The 12258-nt window shown below is 44.9% G+C and overlaps 1 protein-coding gene across 3 annotated transcripts in view; it reads right to left on the bottom strand.

Moving 5' to 3' along the window:
• The window catches only part of LOC114808649 (mothers against decapentaplegic homolog 5-like), a 64377-nt gene that overhangs the window by 18386 nt on the left and 33733 nt on the right, over window positions 1-12258 (bottom strand). For all 3 annotated transcript variants that reach the window (XM_029056429.2, XM_029056430.2, XM_029056428.2), the window contains exons 2-3: window positions 7473-8071; window positions 5458-5709 (exon numbers count right to left, since the gene is read on the bottom strand). In XM_029056429.2, the coding sequence (XP_028912262.1) occupies window positions 5458-5709; window positions 7473-7875 (655 nt within the window). In that variant the 5' untranslated portion in view covers window positions 7876-8071. The remainder of the gene's footprint in view (window positions 1-5457; window positions 5710-7472; window positions 8072-12258) is intronic.

The raw sequence follows: 12258 nt of genomic DNA, 5'->3' as shown, positions 1-12258 counted from the left end.
CTTCAATAGAACACAAAGTTCATTAAAGCGAAACCCTTATGTGTCCACATGCTGAATCAGCAGCAGGGAAGAAAGGTTGAGATTTCCCATGTATCACTTCTAATTGGTAACTACAGATGCAGATGAGAAGCAGCATGGCTTATCGGAAAGAGCACGGGCTTGAGAGCCAGAGGTTGTGGGTTCTAAACCTGGCTCTACCACTTGTCAGCTGTGTGATGTTGGGCAAGTCAATTAACTTCTCTATGCCTCAGTCACCTCATCTGTAAAATGGGGATTAAGACTGTGAGTCCCTCGTGGGACAACCTGATTATCTTATATCTACCCTAGGGCTTAGAAACAGTGAGCAGTTAACAAATACCACCATTATCTTAACTCTGCCCTCAGCCAAGCCACAACCCTTACCATCTGTAGTTAAAATGTTGACATGGGAAAGTATTGAATGATTAAAACTACAGAAGACACAAGCAATTTTACAAGGCAGCAAAGAAAAGTTAATAAAATGCCTGTCAATACTCCAAGTGCCTGCAGAGGGCGGCTGAATGTGAGAGGAATGTTTTGGCTTTGCTCCCATAGGAGGAGCCAGAGAGGGAGTCCATAGAGGGAGTCCATACTTTATTCTGCTACGTCATTTTTCTACGAAGCCATTCTGCCCAAGAATCCCCACTCCTCAGGAACCTCCAGTGGGTGCCCATCCATCTGCAGGAAGCTAGTTCTGTCTGATTTGCCTAGTACTGAGAAGACCCAGGGCCCTTAATTCTTTAGATGGGTCAAGCCTCTCTGGGACTAGAGTCTGACTGTAGGGTCACGGTACAGCCAGCCTCACTCTCCAGAGAAGGGACCCTTTGGGGCTCATTGTGGAAGTTTGTGGTTTCTAATATCAGGAGGAGATCAGGGTGCCTCCCCTATTTCTCTCTGAGAAGCAGAGTTGTGCAAATTCCTGCCTGAAATGGAGTTCTAGCGGTGTGGGCTGGGAGGACAGAAGGCAGATATTGTACCAGAAGCTGTGTTCAATCCAGTGTGCCTACAGTTCTGCACCTTCAGTCAATCAATGGGATTGATGGAGTCTCTCCTGTCTGCAGAGCACTGTACTCAGTGCTTGGGAGAGTACCCATAGGACAGACAATTGCCTGAGAAGCAGCGTGGCTCAGTGTGGAGAGAGCTTGGGCTTGGGAGCCAGAGGTCGTGGGTTCGAATCCCAGCTCCGCCGCTGTCGGCTGTGTGGCTGTGGGCGAGTCACTTCACTTCTCTGGGCCTCAGTTGCCTCATCTGTAGAATGGGGATGATGATTGTGAGCCTCATGTGGGACAACCTGGTTACCTTGTATACCCCAGCGCTTAGAACAGTGCTCTGCACATGGTAAGCGCTTAACAAATACCAACATTATTACTATTGAGAAGCAGCGTGGCTCAGTGGAAAGAGCACGGGCTTTGGAGTCAGGGCTCATGAGTTCGAATCCCAGCTCTGCCGCTTGTCGGCTGTGTGACTGTGGGCAAGTCGCTTAACTTCTCTGTGCCTCAGTTCCCTCATCTGTAAAATGGGGATTGGGATTGTGAGCCCCACGTGGGACAACCTGATTCCCCTATGTCTACCCCAGCGCTTAGAACAGTGCTCGGCACATGGTAAGCGCTTAACAAATACCAACCATAACCATAACATCTCCACATCACATGGAAACTCTTTACCATAAGCTTTAAAGGACACAATTGCCTTTTCTCCTCCTACCACACTTCCCTGATTTCCTACAACCCAGCCTGTACATTTCGCTCCTCAAAAGCCAATTTACTGTACCTCGATACCGTCTATCTCATCATCGACCCCTTGCCCATGTCTTGCCTCTGGCCTGAAATGCATTTTATCTTCATATCCAACACATGATCACTCTCCCCGCCTTCAAAGTGTTATTAAAAGCACACTGCTCCAAGAGGCCTTCCCTAATATCTCATTTCCTCTTTCACTCCTTTCTGTGTTACCCTTGCACTTTTGCTTTTGTTCACCACTCCCAAAGCCCCACAGCACTTATGGAAATATCTGTAAAATTAATTATTATTTAATGTCTGTCTCCTCCTCTAGACTGTAAGCTCGGTGTAGCAGGGAAAATGTCTATCAACTCTGTTATACTGTACTCTCTATTCTTCACTCCGCTGCCCGGCTCATCTTCCTGCAGAAACGATTTGGGCATGTCACTCCCCTTCTTCAACACCTCCAGTGGTTGCCTATCAACCTCCGCTCCAAACAAAAACTCCTCACTCTAGGCTGCAAGGCTCTCCATCACCTTGCCCCTTCCTACCTCTCCTCCCTTCTCTCTTTCTACCACCCACCCCGCACGCTCCGCTCCTCTGCCGCCCACCTTCTCACCGTCCCTCGGTCTCACCTATCCCGCCGTCGATCCCTGGGTCACGTCCTCCCGCGGTCCTGGAACGTCCTCCCTCCTCACCTCTGCCAAACTGATTCTCTTTCCCTCTTCAAAACCCTATTTAAAACTCACCTCCTCCAAGAGGTCTTCCCAGACTGAGCTCCTCTTCTCCCTCTACTCCCTCTGCCATCCCCCCTTTACCTCTCCGCAGCTAAACCCTCATTTTCCCCTTTTCCCTCTGCTCCTCCACCTCTCCCTTCCCATCCCCACAGCACTGTACTCGTCCGCTCAACTGTCTATATTCTCATTACCCTATTTATTTTATTAATGAATTGTACATCGCCTTGATTCTATTTAGTTGCCATTGTTTTTACGAGATGTTCTTCCCCTTGACTCTATTTATTGCCATTGTTCTTGTCTGTCCATCTCCCCCGATTAGACTGTAAGCCCGTCAAACGGCAGGGACTGTCTCTATCTGTTGCCGACTTGTTCATCCCAAGCGCTTAGTACAGTGCTCTGCACATAGTAAGCGCTCATTAAATACTATTGAATGAATGAATGAATACTCTCCCAAATGATTAATCCAGTGCTCTGCACATAAGTGCTCAAAAAATACGATTGAAATGTCCAGCTTCTATACTTTTCCATCTCAGTTTCAACTGCCACATGGTTTCCTTATCCTCCCCCTTCTGACTAGACTTTAGATAATCTTAAAAGCAAACTTTTAGATTATCCTATCTAGCCTTTCCATCAACACATCTCAAACCTCTTCCTCTTCCTATCCAGCAGAGGGGGACCTTTCATTCCCCTCAAACCTTCTGGCCTCCACACATCCTTCGATTCTGCCCCTAACTTCCGGGAACCCTCCCAATGATGCACCTCCAAGCCCGCACTCTTCCTTTAAGTGATCCCCTGCAAGACTCACTTCCCTGGAAATCTGGTCCTGAGCCACAATGACTCACTGAGTCATCACAAAAGCTTCTGTGCCACTCAGATGTTCTATCTCTCCTTCAAAGACCCGCTACCTTCACACACCTGGGATTTTTCTCACTTAGCTGATCCTGGCCAGGATTTTTAAGCCCCTCCACTGATTCCCCCGACTTCCCTGCTCTCTAAAGTCTCATCTCATGGGAAGCAGCTTGGCCTAATGGGAGAAGTATGGGCCAGTAAGTCAGAGGACCTGGGTTCTAATCCCAGCTACACCACTTAACTGCTGTCTGGGCTTGGGCAAGTCACTTAACTTCTTTGGGCCTCAATTCCCTCATCTGCATGCTGGGGATTTGTTACTTATTCTTCCCCCTACTAATACTGTAAGCCTTATGTGGAACCTAGGTATCTTGTATTTTCCCCAGTGCTTAGGACAGTGCTTGGCAAAGAGCCCTTAACCAACCCCACAATTATGATTATCATTATCTACACTCTAGTCTTGGCTCAGGATAATTTTCTCCAGACACCAAAACCTACTGGTCATCCAGCATACCCCTATTGTCCTTCTTCCACTAATCCACTCCTGCATGTCACACTCCCTAGCCCAGAATGCACTCCCCAACCCTCTCTATAAGAACGTAGATCCCCAACTGAGGCCTAGTATAGCAAGCACTGCAACTAGGAGTCAGAAGACCCCAAGTTCTAGTCTCATCTCTACCACTAACCCTCTCTATGAATTGGGGCAAGTCACTTAGCATCTCTATGACTTAGTTTCTTTATCTGTATAAGGGGGACAATGTATCCTCTCTCCCTACCTCTTAGGCTGTGAGCTCCGAATGTGATGGATCTGATTATCTTGGATCTATCCCAACACTTAATAAAAAATACTACTCAAGCGTACTCTTCCCATAAAGATTAATTCTAAATTACATTAGTCACCTTTTTACTCTAGCAAAATTCCTCTTATTTCTACCCTTCTATTGTTTGGCAATAATAACAATGAATTTATTAAGTGTTTACTATCTGTCAAAGCACTATGCTAAACACTTGGGTACAAGAAGATCATCAGATGGAACACAGTTCCTGTCCCTAATAGTCCTCACAACCGAAGAGGTAGGAAGAGCGGGTAATTGATTCCCCAGACCAAGTGGAGGCCTAGAGAGGTTAAGTCACTTGCTCAAGGTTACATACACAGCACTCACAAGTTTAACTTCTTTTGGCAAAGATTGGTTTTGTTCAAACTGGCATGCTTGTCACCTCTATATATCCACAAAATTTTAATGTCTTTAGGGGCAGGAACAATTTCTTCTCCTTCTAGTCCAGAACTCAGGAGCTTCTGAACGTGGGGACCTACTACCTCATCGCCTTAACTGGAGCAAAGTCAAGGAGAAGCGGTGATTGAGGAAGAGCTTGAGTGGACTCCAGATGAGACTGACCAATGGTCAGGTGCCATTATACTTATGGTCACCCCTACAATAATGGGGTCTAGAAAATGGTGAGCATTCACTGAATTTTTCAACACCCACCAAAGCCACTGGCAAGAGGAGGAGTTCTAGGTCCTCCAAGTAGGGTCAACAGGCCCGCCTGAATTTCCTCCCACGTTAAAAACGGGATGCACATGACCTTCCCAGTTCCTCCCCTCAGCCACACACAACCTAAATCCATTTGCCTTCTCAATTATCTCTAACAATCAGTCATCAACATTTGAGACCTGGGACATCTGAATTTTAACACATTCAACTGGGGAAGAAAAAATATTGAATACTTTCTGCAAAGCCCGAAGATACTTTGTTTAAAAATGAGTTGAACCTAAAAATGAGGGGTCTTACAAATAATTGAAAATTGTACTTAAAGCCTCACTCTTCAATGTTACTAACTTATTTATCATTTAAGCTCGTGACAGGAGCATTTAAGAATCTGATAAGAAAAGCTCCCAAAGAAAATCTTTCTATTACTCCAAGAGATAATTCAGGTCAAAAATCAAAACTAAAATAGCCAAAAGGATTGCAACAATATTTGGAAAAATGCAGCATAAAAGGGGTCTGCAGACCAAAATCCAGCAATAGTAAAGCATTCAGAGATAACACATGATCAGCCAGAGAAAAAGGGATTTCATCCTTGTTTTGGTTTGGCTTGTGCTAATAGTTTCAGTGTACATTCTGACTTTCTGTTTTTACCTGGAAGCTCAAATGGGCTTGCTGGCCCCGAGCTGGCTGGAGAGCTGGGGTACGTGCTGCTGGTTGGTGAGGGAGAATAAGGGCTATTGGGAGACAGGAGAAAGGAAATGTTGTTGGGCTGCTGGAAGGAGTCTGGAAATGTGGCATTCTGCGGCATGTGAGGTTCGTTGTGGCTTAGATTCCTGAACTGGACCAGAAGGCTGTGTTGCGGATTGAACTCGCTATGCCTGGGCACCAATACCGGAGGCAAGACTAGAAGACAAAAACCAAGAGATAAGCACTTAGTACAGTCCTCTGCATCTGGTAAGCACTCAGCAAATACCACTAATTGACTGACCAAAACACTGAAAGCCTGTAAACAGTTAACTACAAATAAAGCTCTTTCCACTCTCCTGTGATTCCTTAGGATTCACCTCTTCTAGCCCTCAACTGACCTCAGCTCGCTTGCCTGGTGAGGGAGCAATAGGGCTATTAAACCCCAGATTGGTCAAAATTCCAGGGCCAAGTCCAACCCAAGCTAAGTTCAAAAATTGTTTGGGCAGAGACCAAAGGGGAAAGGTTTCATATTGGCTGGTTGCTCCTCTGAGCTGCTGGGTTTTGTAGTCCCTGAGGGAACATCAAAGAAACAAGATGTCTTCCATGCTGCTGGTGTAGGACTGGCTGCTTGATTCCCACCAATGGAAGGTCTGAAATTGGGCTACAAATCCATGCCTGGGGCATGCTGTGCTGGCTTTTTATTCTGTATCCTGGATGAAACACCTGGATACAGCTGAGAGAAGACCCAAGAGAGGTGAGTGACCAATACCAAACCTTTGCCACCACCTCTGAGGATGACGTGGAGCTACCTTCCCCAGGAAATTCAGTTGCTACTCCAAACTGCCGGGAGCCAGACCAGATCTGGAGAGGCAAGCGGAGATCCATGGCACGAACCGACTTTAGCTTTTGAGGCTTAACTCTAAGAAGTTCCAGAGCAGATAGAAATGGCATTTTGGTGGGCGGTCAGGTGAAAGAGAATGGGTTTGTGGTCTAATCCCAGATCTGCCAGTTGCCTGCTTTGTGACCTTGGGCAAGCCACTTAACTATTTTGCCCCTAAATTTTCTCATCTGGAAAATGGGGATGCAATACTCCTTAGACTGTGAGGCAGAGGTAGAACCAGGAACATTTCCAGCCTGATTCACCCCAGCTCTTAAACAATTTTATCTACCCCAGTTCTTAAACAATACTTGACACATAGTATGTGTTTAATAAATACCCTAAGAATAATAATCACTAGAGGTAGTAAAAATGAGTAGTTCAGAATGCTGAACGGCACCCCCAGAATTCTTCATGTACACATTACTTAAGGGCCAGATGTCCCTATATTCTATTAGCTTCCCCGCACTGTGCTACTGATTTGGAAATCCACATTCCGGGGCAGGAGTTTATGGCAGAAAATATTGCTTCAACAGGAAGAATGTTGGAGCTCTCACAGAGCATTTTAAAATTCTACCATCAAAATATTGATTCTAATACTCAAAATCTAAGTCTCTTTATCATAGTATTCTCCAAAATGGTTGACTGACAGTCCTCAGCTCTCCTGAAAGCTCATCTCCTCCAAAAGGCCTTCCCTGATTCATTTCTACCTTCCTTAATCTATGCCCACACCAACTCCCACTTTAGCACTGCCTGAGCGCACGGGAACTCAGAAGTTCCCAAATTGGCAAAGCCTACCTTCCTGGTTACATAATAAAATGCATCCCCTTTTCCTCATATCTAAAAATTTTTCTAGTCTCCCCTCCAGCCTCCCCACAAGAAGGAAAGCTTCTTGAGAACAAGTTCCAACCACTAATACTTCTGTACATTCCCAAGCGTTTAGCCCCCGGGCAGGAGAGTGATGAATCAAATCCCCAATTCTTGCTGAAAATACCCCCTAGCATCCACTTTACTTTACCTTGTCCTGCTGCCCTTCGAGCACTGACCTCCCACCCCTCCCCAGTAAGAGCTCATTCAAATGGCACTGAAGGCCTGATCACACCTGGACTTTCCACTCTCTTGTAGTGGTATGGATTAATACACACTTCCTTCTGCTTAGACCCGAAGGGAAATTCACACATATCTAATGGTTTCAGCTCATGGTGGCTCTGCAAATCTGGCCAGCGCCACACCCGGCAGTAGATAACGTGGGGCAGGCCCTTTCGGTGGGAAACCTGAAGGCGCCCATCGAGGGAGCGAGGAATGGTCACGCATTTGCTGGGCTGCCCAGGATTGCTCAGGGCTTTTTCCAGCTCCTCCATGGCACCCTTCTTCTTTTTTAACTTTTTCACCAGGGCATCAACGGCTTTCTCTGCCCATTTCTCCTCTTCGTCACCTTGTTTCCAGCCCAGTAAGCGCTTCACGGCTGGGCTAGTAAAAGAGAACAGGCTGGCCATGGACGTCATTTGATATCAATCTTCAGGGAAACTTCTTGCCACCAAAAAGCCAAAGGCAAGTGGAAGTGGGGATTGCAGACAATTCAAAAAAAATTGTTTCTCCACGAATAGCACTGAGGACTGACTGAAGGGAAGAGGAGGGCAGGGCTTCACTTTTCAATCTTCAACAAAGCTGGGGAAGGGTATTTTCCCAGCTTTTCAAGTCCTGTAATTAAAAAAATAGAAATAAAAATAAAGAAAACCTCAACCAGAGTGAGAAAGATGAACAACAGAAATCCCATGGAAAAAAAACCATCAATATCAAGAAGTTATTCTTTGCAGACACCACAAACCCAATGCAAGGTGATAAAAAAAAACTGTTCTTCTGATTAAAGTTTCAAGATTCAAGCTATATTAATCTTACACTCAGAGGTCTTCATTTCTCACTTCTTTTTCATTCACCACTCAAATCTCTGGCAAAAAGCAGTGGAGACAGAAGGGTTCACCCATCATCAGAAGCAGCATTTCCTTTACCTGCTAACAAGGCCCCAGGCCCAGCCCCAGTTACCAAGATAAATGCCTCAATTCTACAGAGTGATTTACCAGGGAACCTGCAGCCCATAGATGTCTTTCTGGATTCGATCCACATGCAGCTTTCATCTATCCAAAATGGACGCTTTAACTGACTGTGCACAGGGCAATGGGTGTTATTTATGACTTTTGTGACCCTCCCTTTTCTGTCAGAAGGCAAAACCTAAGTCTTCCAAAAGGTAGTACCATAAACTAGCATGCTCATGCACCCTGAGCCAGAAATTGAGGACCAAGATTTCAAATGCGGGGCATTGAGAAAATACAACCATTTGCTGAAATATATTAAACTAGAATGTAAAAATTCCAAGTTAACTAGGTTATATTAAATGCATTTTAAAGATGATCAGAAACTTTTGACTTTAGAAAAACTCTTTCTGAATGCATATTTGTTGAATCCACGGGGTTTAGAAAACTCCAAAACATCCCAAGATGAAATCAAGAGTAGTGAATCAATAGCTGTTAATTTTATCATTTGTTTTGGGATAACAATGAAATATTTTAATATCTTCTTGTGTGCTTGGAGTTTTTAAGTGTCAAAATGCCCATACTTTACAAACTGTAAAGCACACCAGCTTCCCATAAGGCTAGTCTACTCAAATTCCTCCAATTACAATAATTTGGAATCTGTAATTTCTTGCATTACAGAATGCAGTTGTGTCTAATAGAAAATCATTAGCTAGAACCAACATTCTGTGAATAGACATATATTAACCCATCCAAGCAGGCTAATGTCAAATGTCAAAATGTCAAAGATCATTTATTTTCACACTAGAATAAATGTCCTAAATACGTCTGTGGAAGCAATCACAGTGCCCAAAAGGCTAACTTACGGAAGGCTAGAGAAGCAGTGTGGCTCTGTGGAAATAGCCCGGGGTTAGGAGTCAGAGGTCATGGGTTCTAATCCCGGCTCGGCCACCTGTCAGCTGTATAACTTTGGGCAAGTCTTCTTGGTGCCTCGGTTCCCTCATCTGTAAAATGGGGATTAAGACTGTGAGCCTCACTTGGGACAACCTGATTACCCTGAATCTATCCCAGCGCTTATAACTGTGCTCTGCACATAGTAATCGCTTAATACCAACATTATTAAGAGCTGGTAGGGGCAGGGTTTATGGATAAGGGTCAATCAAATACAGAGAAAACTCAAAAGACATAACCCTGTACTTTTAAAGAAATGCAGATTTAGGAAGCAGGCCCAAATTAAATGATCATCAACCACAGGTGACGCTGATTATGCTGGGTAGTCCCTGAAACTTTTATTCAAAAATTTGATCCTTTTAAATGTAGAGTCCTCAGAAGAGATTTGAGAGCTACATTTCCAAAAGCATCAATGAGCATCAATACAAGCAACACAAGAAATGCTAGCTTCATGAGCTCCCCGAGATCCCTCCTTTAGCAAGTAAGAAAAAACTAGTAGGGCTGAATGTTAGCTTCTTGTGGGCAGGGACCAGGCTGACCACCTCTATTGGATCATATTCTCCCACACGCTTAGTATGGTGCTCTGCACACAGTAAGCTCTCACTGATTTCAATTTAAAACAATGATGATAACATAGCCTTTATTAAACTCCTCCTATGTGTCAAAACCCTGCTAACGTAGACGCGAATAATCAGAGGCAGTATGGCCTACAGGGAAAGAGCCCAGGACTGGGAGTCACATGACTCAGGATCTAGCTCCAATTCCACCACTTAACTGCTGCAAGACTTCAAACAAGACATTTAAGCCTCTCTACTCTTCCAATTATCTCACTTTTACTCCAGCGTTCAACACAGAGTAAATGTTTAATACCAATAACATCAGATGGAACACAGTCCTTGTTCCACAGTCACAACCTAGGAAGAAGGGAGGGCAGACATTTTATCCCCATTTTACAAATCAGAAAAACTGAGGTCCAAAGAAGTGATTTGACCAAGGTCATACAAATCTCCTGTATTCATCTTCATGCTCTTTCCGCTAGTCCTCACAGCTTAAGAGGAAAGGAATATACCAGCTCCAAAGCTATTCTACCCATCACTCAATTGATAGCTTAAAAGAAAAGGCACATAAGTGATGTAAAAAGGTGACTGAAAAGCTCATAGGTGAAATAAAAATATAATCCTAATGGTTCAATGTTCATCACTAAAAATATAAGTATCTTTACAATTTTGTAATAAGAGTCTAAGTTGTCCCTTTTTGACTCAGTAGATAGATGATGAAGTATTCCATGGATGATGAAGTATTCCAATGCCAGCTAGCCCTCCAGGTTTCAGGCAATTTAGAAAAACACACTAATGTGTTGGCTCAAATAAAATAGTTTTTTTGTTGTTTCCAAATTCTTCAGTTTTTTATAGACAGAAAGGCATTTAATTTACCAACACAAAATTCTCCCTTTTCTGTTTCCAAATCATTAAATGCCGGATCATCTTAAATTTAGAAAGAGATCCACATGTTACATAAAGCAAATAAGAAAGTGTCTGTATAAAAACAAGTTGACTAGAAAGTCAGAATGAAAGAGGAATCGGTTATTATTCTTTATACTTTAGTTTAAAACATGGCCTGGGCTTGAATGATCTCAGTTGACTACTTAGGACGTCTAATTCCCTGAAGACTATCCATTCATTCATTCATTCATTCAATAGTATTTATTGAGCGCTTACTATGTGCAGAGCACTGTACTAAGCGCTTGGAATGAACAAGTCGGCAACAGATGGAGACAGTCCCTGCCGTTTGGCGGGCTTACAGTCTAATCGGGGGAGACAGACAGACAAGAACAACAGCAATAAATAGAGTCAAGGAAAAGAACATCTCGTAAAAACAATGACAACTAAATAGAATCACGGCGATGTTCACTTCATTAACAAAATAAATAGGGTAATGAAAATATATACAATTGAGCAGACGAGTATAGTGCTGAGGGGATGGGAAGGGAGAGGGGGAGGAGCAGAGGCAAATGGGGGGAAAAGAGGGTTAAGCTGCGGAGAGGTGAAGGGGGGCGGTAGAGGGACTAGAGGGTGGGGAGCTCAGTCTGGGAAGTCCTCTTGGAGGAGGTGAGTTTTAAGTAGGGTTTTGAAGAGGGAAAGAGAATCAGTTTGGCGGAGGTGAGGAGGGAGGGCATTCCGGGACTGCGGAGGACATAGCGCAGGGGTCGACGGCGGGATAGGCGAGACCGAGGGACGGTGAGGAGGTGGGTGGCAGAGGAGTGGAGCGTGCGGGGGTGGGCAGGAGAAAGAGAGAAGGGAGGAGAGGTAGGAAGGGGCAAGGTGATGTAGAGCCTTGAAGCCTAGAGTGAGGAGTTTTTGTTTGGGGCAGAGGTCGACAGGCAACCACTGGAGGTGTATAAGGAGGGGAGTTACATGTCCAGAGCATTTCTGCAGGAAGATGAGCCGGGCAGTGAAGTGAAGAATAGATTGGAGCGGGGCGAGAGAGGAGGAAGGGAGATCAGAGAGAAGGCTGACACAGTAGTCTAGCCGGGATATAACAAGAGCCCATAGCAGTAAGGTAGCCATTTGGGTGGAGAGGAAAGGGCGGATCTGTAAAGGTGAAACCGGCAGGTCTTGGTAACGGATAGGATGTGTGGGGTGAACGAGAGAGACAAGTCAAGGATGACACCAAGATTGTGGGTCTGAGAGACGGGAAGGATGGTCGTGCCATCCATGGTGATAGGGAAGTCTGGGAGAGGACCGGGCTTGGGAGGGAAGATGAGGAGCTCAGTCTTGCTCATGTTGAGTTTTAGGTAGTGGGCCGACTTCCAGGTGGAGACATCCTGGAGGCAGGAGGAGATGCGAGCCTGAAGGGAGGGGGAGAGGACAGGGGCAGAGATGTAGATCTGTGTGTCATCTGCGTAGA

The sequence above is a fragment of the Ornithorhynchus anatinus genome, chromosome Y1 (assembly GCF_004115215.2).
Source record: "Ornithorhynchus anatinus isolate Pmale09 chromosome Y1, mOrnAna1.pri.v4, whole genome shotgun sequence".
Taxonomy (NCBI): domain Eukaryota; kingdom Metazoa; phylum Chordata; class Mammalia; order Monotremata; family Ornithorhynchidae; genus Ornithorhynchus; species Ornithorhynchus anatinus.
The sequence above is the reverse complement of the archived record's forward strand: the minus strand, read 5'-3'. Positions and strand labels throughout refer to the sequence as shown.